General features: G+C 46.5%; 2 protein-coding genes across 2 annotated transcripts in view; both read left to right on the forward strand.

Moving 5' to 3' along the window:
- The window catches only part of LOC116938041 (5'-AMP-activated protein kinase subunit beta-1-like), a 48,550-nt gene that overhangs the window by 12,369 nt on the left and 21,966 nt on the right, over positions 1 to 14,215 (forward strand). Inside the window, exon 2 of the mRNA XM_076057683.1 lies at positions 3,835 to 4,093. Within this exon, the coding sequence (XP_075913798.1) occupies positions 3,860 to 4,093 (234 nt within the window). The 5' untranslated portion in view covers positions 3,835 to 3,859. The remainder of the gene's footprint in view (positions 1 to 3,834; positions 4,094 to 14,215) is intronic.
- Positions 7,175 to 12,935, forward strand: LOC142907845 (uncharacterized). Its single transcript, XM_076057678.1, has 2 exons — positions 7,175 to 9,856; positions 12,538 to 12,935. Exon 1 carries the CDS (start codon positions 7,175 to 7,177, stop codon positions 9,140 to 9,142), a length of 1,968 nt encoding a protein of 655 aa, XP_075913793.1. The 3' UTR covers positions 9,143 to 9,856; positions 12,538 to 12,935.

Genomic DNA, 14,215 nt, shown 5'->3' on the forward strand with positions numbered 1-14,215 from the left:
GTGGGTGAGTAGCTGGGTGGGTGGGTGGGTGAGTAGCTGGGTGGGTGGGTGGGTGAGTAGCTGGGTGGGTGGGTGGGTGAGTAGCTGGGTGGGTGGTGGGTGAGTAGCTGGGTGGGTGGGTGGGTGAGTAGCTGGGTGGGTGGGTGGGTGAGTAGCTGGGTGGGTGCGTGGGTGAGTAGCTGGGTGGGTGGGTGGGTGAGTAGCTGGGTGGGTGGGTGGGTGAGTAGCTGGGTGGGTGGGTGGGTGAGTAGCTGGGTGGGTGGGTGAGTAGCTGGGTGGGTGAGTAGCTGGGTGGGTGGATGAGTAGCTGGGTGGGTGGATGAGTAGCTGGGTGGGTGAGTGAGTAGCTTGGTGGGTGGGTGAGTAGCTTGGTGGGTGGGTGAGTAGCTGGGTGGGTGGGTGAGTAGCTGGGTGGGTGGGTGAGTAGCTGGGTGGGTGGGTGAGTAGCTGGGTGGGTGAGTAGCTGAGTGGGTGGGTGAGTAGCTGGGTGGGTGGGTGGGTGAGTAGCTGGGTGGGTGGGTGAGTAGCTGGGTGAGTAGCTGGGTGGGTGGGTGAGTAGCTGAGTGGGTGGGTGAGTAGGTGGGTGGGTGAGTGGCTGGGTGGGTGAGTGAGTGGCTGGATGGGTGAGTGAGTAGCTGGGTGGGTGAGTAGCTGGGTGGTGAGTAGCTGGGTGGTGAGTAGCTGGGTGGGTGAGTGAGTAGCTGAGTGGGTGAGTGAGTGGGTGAGTGAGTGAGTAGCTGGGTGGGTGAGTGAGTAGCTGGGTGAGTAGCTGTGTGGGTGAGTGAGTGGGTGAGTGAGTGAGTAGCTGGGTGAGTGAGTAGCTGGGTGAGTGAGTAGCTGGGTGAGTAGCTGTGTGGGTGAGTGAGTGGGTGAGTGAGTAGCTGTGTGGGTGAGTGAGTAGCTGGGTGGGTGAGTGAGTAGCTGGGTTAGTAGCTGTGTGGGTGAGTGAGTAGCTGGTTGAGTAGGTGGCTGGGTGGGTGAGTGAGTAGCTGGGTGAGTGAGTGGGTGGGTGAGTGAGTGGGTGAGTGAGTGGGTGAGTGAGTAGCTCACTGGGTGAGTGAGTGAGTAGCTGGGTGGGTGAGTGAGTAGCTGTGTGGATGGGTGAGTAGCTGGGTGGGTGGGTGAGTAGCTGGGTGGGTGGGTGAGTAGCTGGGTGGGTGGGTGAGTAGCTGGGTGGGTGGTTGAGTAGCTGGGTGGGTGAGTGAGTAGCTGGGTGGGTGGGTGAGTGGCTGGGTGGGTGGGTGAGTGGCTGGGTGGGTGGGTGAGTGGCTGGGTGGGTGGGTGAGTGGCTGGGTGGGTGGGTGAGTGGGTGGGTGGGTGAGTGGCTGGGTGGGTGAGTAGCTGAGTGGGTGGGTGAGTAGCTGGGTGGGTGGGTGAGTCGCTGGGTGGGTGGGTGAGTCGCTGGGTGGGTGGGTGAGTCGCTGGGTGGGTGGGTGAGTCGCTGGGTGGGTGGGTGAGTCGCTGGGTGGGTGGGTGAGTCGCTGGGTGGGTGGGTGAGTCGCTGGGTGGGTGGGTGAGTCGCTGGGTGGGTGGGTGAGTCGCTGGGTGGGTGGGTGAGTCGCTGGGTGGGTGGGTGAGTAGCTGGGTGGGTGGGTGAGTAGCTGGGTGGGTGGGTGAGTAGCTGGGTGGGTGGGTGAGTAGCTGGGTGGGTGGGTGGGTGAGTAGCTGGGTGGGTGGGTGAGTAGCTGGGTGGGTGGGTGGGTGAGTAGCTGGGTGGGTGGGTGAGTAGCTGGGTGGGTGGGTGAGTAGCTGGGTGGTGGGTGAGTAGCTGGGTGGGTGGGTGGGTGAGTAGCTGGGTGGGTGGGTGAGTAGGTGGGTGAGTGGCTGAGTGGGTGGGTGAGTGGCTGGGTTGGTGGGTGAGTGGCTGGGTGGGTGGGTGAGTGGCTGGGTGGGTGAGTAGCTTGGTGGGTGGGTGAGTAGCTTGGTGGGTGGGTGAGTAGCTGAGTCGGTGGGTGAGTAGCTGGGTGGGTGGGTGAGTAGCTGGGTGGGTGGGTGAGTAGCTGGGTGGGTGGGTGAGTCGCTGGGTGGGTGGGTGAGTCGCTGGGTGGGTGGGTGAGTCGCTGGGTGGGTGGGTGAGTCCGCTGGGTGGGTGGGTGAGTAGCTGGGTGGGTGGGTGAGTAGCTGGGTGGGTGGGTGGGTGAGTAGCTGGGTGGGTGGGTGGGTGAGTAGCTGGGTGGGTGGGTGGGTGAGTAGCTGGGTGGGTGGGTGGGTGAGTAGCTGGGTGGGTGGGTGGGTGAGTAGCTGGGTGGGTGGGTGGGTGAGTAGCTGGGTGGGTGGGTGGGTGAGTAGCTGGGTGGGTGGGTGGGTGAGTAGCTGGGTGGGTGGGTGGGTGAGTAGCTGGGTGGGTGGGTGGGTGAGTAGCTGGGTGGGTGGGTGGGTGAGTAGCTGGGTGGGTGGGTGGGTGAGTAGCTGGGTGGGTGGGTGGGTGAGTAGCTGGGTGGGTGGGTGGGTGAGTAGCTGGGTGGGTGGGTGGGTGAGTAGCTGGGTGGGTGGGTGGGTGAGTAGCTGGGTGGGTGGGTGGGTGAGTAGCTGGGTGGGTGGGTGGGTGAGTAGCTGGGTGGGTGGGTGGGTGAGTAGCTGGGTGGGTGGGTGGGTGAGTAGCTGGGTGGGTCGGTGGGTGAGTAGCTGGGTGGGTGAGTAGCTGGGTGGGTGGATGAGTAGCTGGGTGGGTGAGTGAGTAGCTTGGTGGGTGGGTGAGTAGCTTGGTGGGTGGGTGAGTAGCTGGGTGGGTGGGTGAGTAGCTGGGTGGGTGGGTGAGTAGCTGGGTGGGTGGGTGAGTAGCTGGGTGGGTGGGTGAGTAGCTGGGTGGGTGGGTGAGTAGCTGGGTGGGTGGGTGAGTAGCTGGGTGGGTGAGTAGCTGAGTGGGTGGGTGAGTAGCTGGGTGGGTGGGTGGGTGAGTAGCTGGGTGGGTGGGTGAGTAGCTGGGTGAGTAGCTGGGTGGGTGGGTGAGTAGCTGAGTGGGTGGGTGAGTAGGTGGGTGGGTGAGTGGCTGGGTGGGTGAGTGAGTGGCTGGATGGGTGAGTGAGTAGCTGGGTGGGTGAGTAGCTGGGTGGTGAGTAGCTGGGTGGGTGAGTGAGTAGCTGAGTGGGTGAGTGAGTGGGTGAGTGAGTGAGTAGCTGGGTGGGTGAGTGAGTAGCTGGGTGAGTAGCTGTGTGGGTGAGTGAGTGGGTGAGTGAGTGAGTAGCTGGGTGAGTGAGTAGCTGGGTGAGTGAGTAGCTGGGTGAGTAGCTGTGTGGGTGAGTGAGTGGGTGAGTGAGTAGCTGTGTGGGTGAGTGAGTAGCTGGGTGGGTGAGTGAGTAGCTGGGTGAGTAGCTGTGTGGGTGAGTGAGTAGCTGGTTGAGTAGGTGGCTGGGTGGGTGAGTGAGTAGCTGGGTGAGTGAGTGGGTGAGTGAGTGGGTGGGTGAGTGGGTGGGTGAGTGAGTGGGTGAGTGAGTGGGTGAGTGAGTAGCTCACTGGGTGAGTGAGTGAGTAGCTGTGTGGGTGAGTGAGTAGCTGTGTGGATGGGTGAGTAGCTGGGTGGGTGGGTGAGTAGCTGGGTGGGTGGGTGAGTAGCTGGGTGGGTGAGTGAGTAGCTGGGTGGGTGAGTGAGTAGCTGTGTGGGTGAGTGAGTAGCTGGGTGGGTGAGTGAGTAGCTGGGTGAGTAGCTGTGTGGGTGAGTGAGTAGCTGGTTGAGTAGCTGAGTGGGTGGGTGAGTGAGTGGGTGGGTGAGTGAGTGGGTGAGTGAGTAGCTCAGTGAGTGAGTGAGTAGCTGGGTGGATGGGCAGGTTGCTGCTACTGACTCCCCCACTCCCCCACCCCCGTGCCCCCCCCCCCCCTTTGCCTCTACACCGTCAGGGCCCCCCCCCTCCCCGGCGTTGCCATGGGCAACACGACGAGCGAGCGGGGTGGTGGTGGTGGTGGTGGGGGCTCCGTGGGGGCGGGTGGGGGGGGCCAGAAGCCCCCCCGCAGGGACAGCGGTGGGGGCGGTGGGGGAGGGGCGGGGGGAGGGGCGGGGGGAGGGGTGGGCTGCCCCCCCAAGGATCACGACCGCCCCACCAAGATCCTCATGGACAGCCCCGACGACCTCTACATCTTCCACACGGGGGAGAGCAAGGTTCTTAATACACTACACTATACACTACATTATACACTACACTATACACTACACTATACACTACATCTTCCACACGGGGAGAGCAAGGTCCTTACACTACACTATACACTACATTATACACTACACTATACACTACTACACTATACACTACACTATACACTACACTATACACTACACTATACACTACTACACTATACACTACATCTTCCACACGGGGGAGAGCAAGGTCCTTACACTACACTATACACTACATTATACACTACACTATACACTACTACACTATACACTACACTATACACTACACTATACACTACACTATACACTACTACACTATACACTACATCTTCCACACGGGGGAGAGCAAGGTTCTTAATACACTACACTATACACTACATTATACACTACACTATACACTACTACACTATACACCACTACACTATACACTACACTATACACTACATCTTCCACACGGGGGAGAGCAAGGTTCTTAATACACTACACTATACACTACATTATACACTACACTATACACTACTACACTATACACTACACTATACAATACACTATACACTACTACACTATACACTACACTATACACTACTACACTATACACTACACTATACACTACATCTTCCACACGGGGGAGAGCAAGGTTCTTAATACACCACACTATACACTACACTATACACTACACTATACACTACTACACTATACACTACACTATACACTACTACACTATACACTACTACACTATACACTACTACACTATACACCACTACACTATACACTACACTATACACTACATCTTCCACACGGGGGAGAGCAAGGTTCTTAATACACTACACTATACACTACATTATACACTACACTATACACTACTACACTATACACTACACTATACAATACACTATACACTACTACACTATACACTACACTATACACTACTACACTATACACTACACTATACACTACATCTTCCACACGGGGGAGAGCAAGGTTCTTAATACACCACACTATACACTACACTATACACTACACTATACACTACACTATACACTACTACACTATACACTACACTATACACTACTACACTATACACTACACTATACACTACATCTTCCACACGGGGGGGAGCAAGGTTCTTAATACACTACACTATACACTACTACACTATACACTACACTATACACTACTACACTATACACTACACTATACACCACTACACTATACACTACACTATACACTACATCTTCCACACGGGGGAGAGCAAGGTCCTTACACTACACTATACACTACTACACTACACTATACACTACACTATACACTACACTATACACTACACTACACACTACACTATACACTACTACACTATACACTACACTATACACTACATCTTCCACACGGGGGAGAGCAAGGTTCTTTATACACTACACTACACTATACACTACACTATACACTACACTATACACTACACTATACACTACACTATACACTACACTATACACTACATCTTCCACACGGGGGAGAGCAAGGTCCTTTATACACTACACTATACACTACTACACTATACACTATACACTACACTATACACTACATCTTCCACACGGGGGAGAGCAAGGTTCTTAATACACTATACACTACACTATACACTACACTATACACTACACTATACACTACACTATACACTACACTATACACTACACTATACACTACTACACTATACACTACTACACTATACACTACTACACTATACACTACTACACTATACACTATACTATACACTACACTATACTCTACATCTTCCACACGGGGGAGAGCAAGGTCCTTACACTACACTATACACTACACTATACACTACACTATACACTACTACACTATACTCTACTACTATACTATACACTACACTATACACTACATCTTCCACACGGGGGAGAGCAAGGTTCTTAATACACTACACTATACACTACTACACTATACACTACACTATACACTACTACACTATACACTACACTATACACTACTACACTATACACCACTACACTATACACTACACTATACACTACATCTTCCACACGGGGGAGAGCAAGGTCCTTACACTACACTATACACTACTACACTACACTATACACTACACTATACACTACACTATACACTACACTACACACTACACTATACACTACTACACTATACACTACACTATACACTACATCTTCCACACGGGGGAGAGCAAGGTTCTTTATACACTACACTACACTATACACTACACTATACACTACACTATACACTACACTATACACTACACTATACACTACACTATACACTACATCTTCTACACGGGGGAGAGCAAGGTCCTTTATACACTACACTATACACTACTACACTATACACTATACACTACACTATGCACTACATCTTCCACACGGGGGAGAGCAAGGTTCTTAATACACTATACACTACACTATACACTACACTATACACTACACTATACACTACACTATACACTACACTATACACTACACTATACACTACACTATACACTATACACTACTACACTATACACTATACTATACACTACACTATACTCTACATCTTCCACACGGGGGAGAGCAAGGTCCTTACACTACACTATACACTACACTATACACTACACTATACACTACTACACTATACTCTACTACTATACTATACACTATACACTACACTATACACTACACTATACACTACTACACTATACTCTACATCTTCCACACGGGGGAGAGCAAGGTTCTTTATTACTATACACTATACACTACACTATACACTACACTATACACTACATCTTCCACACGGGGGAGAGCAAGGTTCTTTATACACTACACTACACTATACACTACACTATACACTACACTATACACTACACTATACACTACACTATACACTACATCTTCCACACGGGGGAGAGCAAGGTTCTTAATACACTACACTATACACTACTACACTATACACTACACTATACACTACACTATACACTACACTATACACTACACTATACACTACACTATACACTACACTATACACTACACTATACATTACATCTTCCACATGGGGGAGAGCAAGGTTCTTTATACACTACACTATACACTACTACACTATACACTACACTATACACTACATCTTCCACACGGGGGAGAGCAAGGTTCTTTATACTCTACACTATACACTACTACTATACACTATACACTACACTATACACTATACACTACACTATACACTACACTATACTATACACTATACTATACACTATACTATACACTACACTACACACTACACTATACACTACATCTTCCACACGGGGGAGAGCAAGGTTCTTTATACACTACACTATACACTACACTACACACTACACTATACTCTACATCTTCCACACGGGGGAGAGCAAGGTTCTTAATACACTACACTGTACACTGTACACTACTACACTATACACTACACTATACACTACACTATACACTACACTATACACTACACTATACACTACACTATACACTACACTATACACTACATCTTCCACACGGGGGAGAGCAAGGTCCTTTATACACTACACTATACACTACACTATACACTACTACACTATACACTACACTATACACTACACTATACACTATACTACACACAAGACTATACACTACACTATACACTATACACTACACTATACACTACACTATACACTACACTATACACTACACTATACACTACACTATACACTACACTATACACTACACACTACTATACACTACCCTATACACTACATCTTCCACACGGGGGAGAGCAAGGTCCTTTATACACTACACTATACACTACACTATACACTACACTATACACTACACTATACACTACACTATACACTGCACTATACACTACACTATACACTACTACACTATACACTACTACACTATACACTACACTATATACTATACACTATACACTACTACACTATACACTATTACACTATACACTATTACACTATACACTACACTATACACTACTACACTATACACTACTACACTATACACTACTACACTATACACTACTACACTATACACTACTACACTATACACTACTACACTATACACTACTACACTATACACTACACTATACACTACATCTTCCACACGGGGGAGAACAAGGTCCTTTATACACTACACTACACTATATACTACACTATACACTACACTATACACTACACTATACACTACTAAACTATACACTACACTATACACTACACACTACACTATACACTACACTATACACTACACTATACACTACACTATACACTACACTATACACTACACTATACACTACACACTACTATACACTACACTATACACTACATCTTCCACACGGGGGAGAGCAAGGTCCTTTATACACTACACTATACACTACACTATACACTACACTATACACTGCACTATACACTACACTATACACTACACTATACACTACTATACTATACACTATATACTATACACTACTACACTATACACTATTACACTATACACTACATTATACACTACACTATACACTACTACACTATACACTACTACACTATACACTACTACACTATACACTACTACACTATACACTATACACTACACTATACACTACATCTTCCACACGGGGGAGAACAAGGTCCTTTATACACTACACTATACACTACACTATATACTACACTATACACTACACTATACACTACACTATACACTACTAAACTATACACTACACTATACTACATTATACACTATACACTACACTATACACTACTATACACTACTACACCACTATACACTACTACACCACTATACACTACTACACTATACACTACTACACTATACACTACTACACTATACACTACTACACTATACACTACTACACTATACACTACTACACTATACACTACTACACTATACACTACATCTTCCACACGGGGGAGAGCAAGGTCCTTTATACACTACACTATACTACACTACACTATACACTACACTATACTACACTACACTATACACTACATAATACACTACTAGACTATACACTACTACACTATACACTACTACACTATACACTACTACACTATACACTACTACACTATACACTACTACACTATACACTACACTATACACTACTACACTATACACTACACTACTATACACTACACTACTATACACTACACTACTATACACTACACTACTATACACTACACTACTATACACTACACTACTATACACTACACTACTATACACTACACTACTATACACTACACTACTATACACTACACTACTATACACTACACTACTATACACTACACTATACACTACACTATACACTACATCTTCCACACGGGGGAGAGCAAGGTTCTTTATACACTATACACTACTACACTATACACTACACTATACACTACTACACTATACACTACACTATACACTACTACATTATACACTATACACTACACTATACACTACACTATACACTACACTATACTACACTATGCACTACACTATGCACTACACTATACACTACACTATACACTACACTATACACTACACTATACACTACACTATACACACTATACACACTATACACTACTACACTATACACTACTACACTATACACTACTACACTATACACTACTACACTATACACTACTACACTATACACTACTACACTATACACTACTACACTATACACTACACTATACTCTACATCTTCCACACGGGGGAGAGCAAGGTCCTTACACTACACTATACACTACACTATACACTATACTATACACTATACACTATACTCTACACTACACTATACACTATACACTACACTATACACTACACACTATACTACACTATACTACACTATACTACACTATACAATACACTATACTATACACTATACTACACTATACACTATACTATACACTATACTATACACCACACTATACACCACACTATACACTATACACTACTACACTATACACTACTACACTATACACTACACTATACACTACACTATACACTACACTATACACTACACTTTACACTACACTTTACACTATACACTACACTATACACTACACTACACTATACACTACACTAAACACTACTCTTCACTATACTCTTCACTATACTCTACTACATTATACACTACACTACTATACACTATTCTCTACTACATTATACACTACACTACTATACACTATACACTACACTACTACACTATACACCATACACTATACTCTACCATATACTACATTATACACTATGCACTACACTACTATACTGTACACGACACTACTACACTACACTATACACTACCATATACTCTACTACAGTATACACTATACACACTACACTATACTCTACACTACACTATAGTCTACTAAATTATACACTACTATACACTACACTATACTCTACACTACACTATACTCTACTACACTATACTCTACTACACTATACACTACTATACACTACACTACTACATTATACACTACTACACACAATACACTACAACACTACTACACACTACACTACACACTACACTTCACTATACACTATACACTACTACACTACACTACTACATTATACACTATACACTACTACACTATACACTACTACACTACTACTTTATACACAATACACTACACTACTATACTCTACACTAGACTCTACACTAGACTCTACTACATACTCTACTACATTATACACTATACTCTACACTACTATATACTATACACTACACTATACTCTACACTACTATACACTATACTCTACACTATACTCTACTACATACTCTACTACATTATACACTATACACTACTACACACTATACACTACTACACTATACTATACACTACACTACTATACACTACACTATATACTACACTACACTACTATACACTACACTATATACTACACTATACACTACACTACTGTACACTACTACACTACATTACACTACACTACTACACTATACACTACACTATACACTACCACATTATACACTATACACTACACTATACACTACACTCCTCTATACTACACTATACACTACTACACTATACACTATACTACACTATACTACACTATACACATATACACTCTATACACAACTGTACACTCTATACACTACTGTACACTAGATACACTACTGTACACTAGATACACTACTGTACACTAGATACACTACTGTACACTAGATACACTACTATACACTAGACACACTACTATACACTACACACTATAGACTATACACCACTGTCTCTGTAGCTGTGTGTAGCTGTGTGTCTGTGTGTCTCTGTCTGTGTGTAGCTGTGTCTCTGTGTCTCTGTGTGTCTCTGTGTCTGTGTGTCTCTGTGTAGCTGTGTGTCTCTGTCTCTGTGTCTGTGTAGCTGTGTGTCTCTGTCTCTGTGTCTGTGTAGCTGTGTGTCTCTGTCTCTGTGTCTGTGTGTCTCTGTGTAGCTGTGTGTCTGTCTCTGTGTCTATGTGTAGCTGTGTGTCTCTGTCTATGTGTAGCTGTGTGTCTCTGTCTCTGTCTATGTGTAGCTGTGTGTCTCTGTGTCTCTGTGTCTATGTGTAGCTGTGTGTCTCTGTCTATGTGTAGCTGTGTGTCTCTGTCTCTGTGGCTATGTGTAGCTGTGTGTCTCTGTCTCTGTGGCTATGTGTAGCTGTGTGTCTCTGTCTCTGTGTCTATGTGTAGCTGTGTGTCTCTGTCTCTGTGGCTATGTGTAGCTGTGTGTCTCTGTCTCTGTGTCTATGTGTAGCTGTGTGTCTCTGTCTCTGTGTCTATGTGTAGCTGTGTGTCTCTGTCTCTGTGTCTATGTGTAGCTGTGTGTCTCTGTCTCTGTGGCTATGTGTAGCTGTGTGTCTCTGTCTCTGTGTCTATGTGTAGCTGTGTGTCTCTGTCTCTGTGTCTATGTGTAGCTGTGTGTCTCTGTCTCTGTGTCTATGTGTAGCTGTGTGTCTCTGTCTCTGTGTCTATGTGTAGCTGTGTGTCTCTGTCTCTGTGTCTATGTGTAGCTGTGTGTCTCTGTCTCTGTGTCTATGTGTAGCTGTGTGTCTCTGTCTCTGTGTCTATGTGTAGCTGTGTGTCTCTGTCTCTGTGTCTATGTGTAGCTGTGTGTCTCTGTCTCTGTGTCTATGTGTAGCTGTGTGTCTCTGTCTCTGTGTCTATGTGTAGCTGTGTGTCTCTGTCTCTGTGTCTATGTGTAGCTGTGTGTCTCTGTCTCTGTGTCTATGTGTAGCTGTGTGTCTCTGTCTCTGTGTCTATGTGTAGCTGTGTGTCTCTGTCTCTGTGTCTATGTGTAGCTGTGTGTCTCTGTCTCTGTGTCTATGTGTAGCTGTGTGTCTCTGTGTAGCTCTGTCTCTGTGTAGCTGGGTGTCTCTGTGTAGCTCTGTCTCTGTGTCTATGTGTAGCTGTGTGTAGACAAGGAGTTTGCAGCTTGGCAGGAGGACGTAGAGCTGTCTGGGGGACTCTGTCTCTGTGTCTGTGTAGCTGTGTCTATGTGTGTCTGTGTAGCTGTGTCTATGTGTGTCTCTGTGTGTAGCTGTGTCTGTGTGTCTCTGTGTAGCTGTGTGTAGCTGTGTGTAGCTGTGTCTATGCGTATCTGTGTAGCTCTGTCTCTGTGTCTGTGTAGCTGTGTGTCTGTGTAGCTGTGTGTCTGTGTGTAGACAAGGAGTTTGCAGCTTGGCAGGAGGACGTAGAGCTGTCTGTGTGTAGCTGTGTGTCTGTGTGTGTAACTGTGTGTCTCTGTGTATCTCTGTGTAGCTGTGTCTGTGTGTAGCTGTGTGTCTGTGTGTCTGTGTCTGTGTGTCTGTGTAGATGTGTGTAGACAAGGAGTTTGCAGCTTGGCAGGAGGACGTAGAGCTGTCTGTGTGTAGCTGTGTGTCTGTGTGTAGCTGTGTGTCTGTGTGTGTAACTGTGTGTCTGTGTGTCTCTGTGTCTCTGTGTCTGTGTGTCTGTGTGTCTGTCTCTGTGTAGCTGTGTGTAGACAAGGAGTTTGCAGCTTGGCAGGAGGACGTAGAGCTGTCTGTGTGTCTGTGTGTCTATGTATGTGTCTGTGTCTCTGTGTGTCTCTGTGTGTAGCTGTGTCTGTCTGTAGCTGTGTGTCTGTGTGTGTGTAACTGTGTGTCTCTGTGTGTCTGTGTAGCTGTGTGTAGACAAGGAGTTTGCAGCTTGGCAGGAGGACGTAGAGCTGTCTGTGTCTGTGTGTAACTGTGTGTCTGTGTGTGTAACTGTGTGTCTCTGTGTGTCTATGTGTGTGTCTGTGTGTCTGTGTAGCTGTGTGTAGACAAGGAGTTTGCAGCTTGGCAGGAGGACGTAGAGCTGTCTGTGTGTCTGTGTGTGTCTGTGTCTCTGTGTGTAGCTGTGTCTGTGTGTGTAACTGTGTGTCTCTGTGTCTCTGCGTGTCTCTGTGTGTCTGTGTGTGTCTGTGTGTCTGTGTGTAGCTGTGTGTCTGTGTGTAGCTGTGTCTCTGTGTGTAGCTGTGTCTCTGTGTGTCTGTGTGTCTGTGTAGATGTGTGTAGACAAGGAGTTTGCAGCTTGGCAGGAGGACGTAGAGCTGTCTATATGTAACTGTGTGTCTCTGTGTGTCTATGTCTGTGTCTGTGTGTCTGTGTAGCTGTGTGTAGACAAGGAGTTTGCAGCTTGGCAGGAGGACGTAGAGCTGTCTGTGTGTCTCTGTGTGTAGCTGTGTGTGTAACTGTGTGTAACTGTGTGTCTCTGTGTGTCTCTGTGTGTCTGTGTGTCTGTGTAGCTGTGTGTAGACAAGGAGTTTGCAGCTTGGCAGGAGGACGTAGAGCTGTCTGTGTGTCTGTGTGTGTCTGTGTCTCTGTGTGTCTCTGTGTGTAGCTGTGTCTGTGTGTAGCTGTGTCTGTGTGTAGCTGTGTGTCTGTGTGTGTAACTGTGTGTAACCGTGTGTCTCTGTGTGTCTCTGTGTGTCTCTGTGTGTCTGTGTGTCTGTGTCTGTGTGTGTCTGTGTAGATGTGTGTAGACAAGGAGTTTGCAGCTTGGCAGGAGGACGTAGAGCTGTCTGTGTAGCTGTGTCTATGTGTGTCTCTGTGTGTCTCTGTGTGTCTCTGTGTGTCTGTGTGT

This window comes from Petromyzon marinus, chromosome 84, assembly GCF_048934315.1.
Source record: "Petromyzon marinus isolate PM22_M1 ecotype Great Lakes invasive population chromosome 84, UKy_Petmar_22M1.pri1.0, whole genome shotgun sequence".
Classification (NCBI taxonomy): Eukaryota; Metazoa; Chordata; class Hyperoartia; order Petromyzontiformes; family Petromyzontidae; genus Petromyzon; species Petromyzon marinus.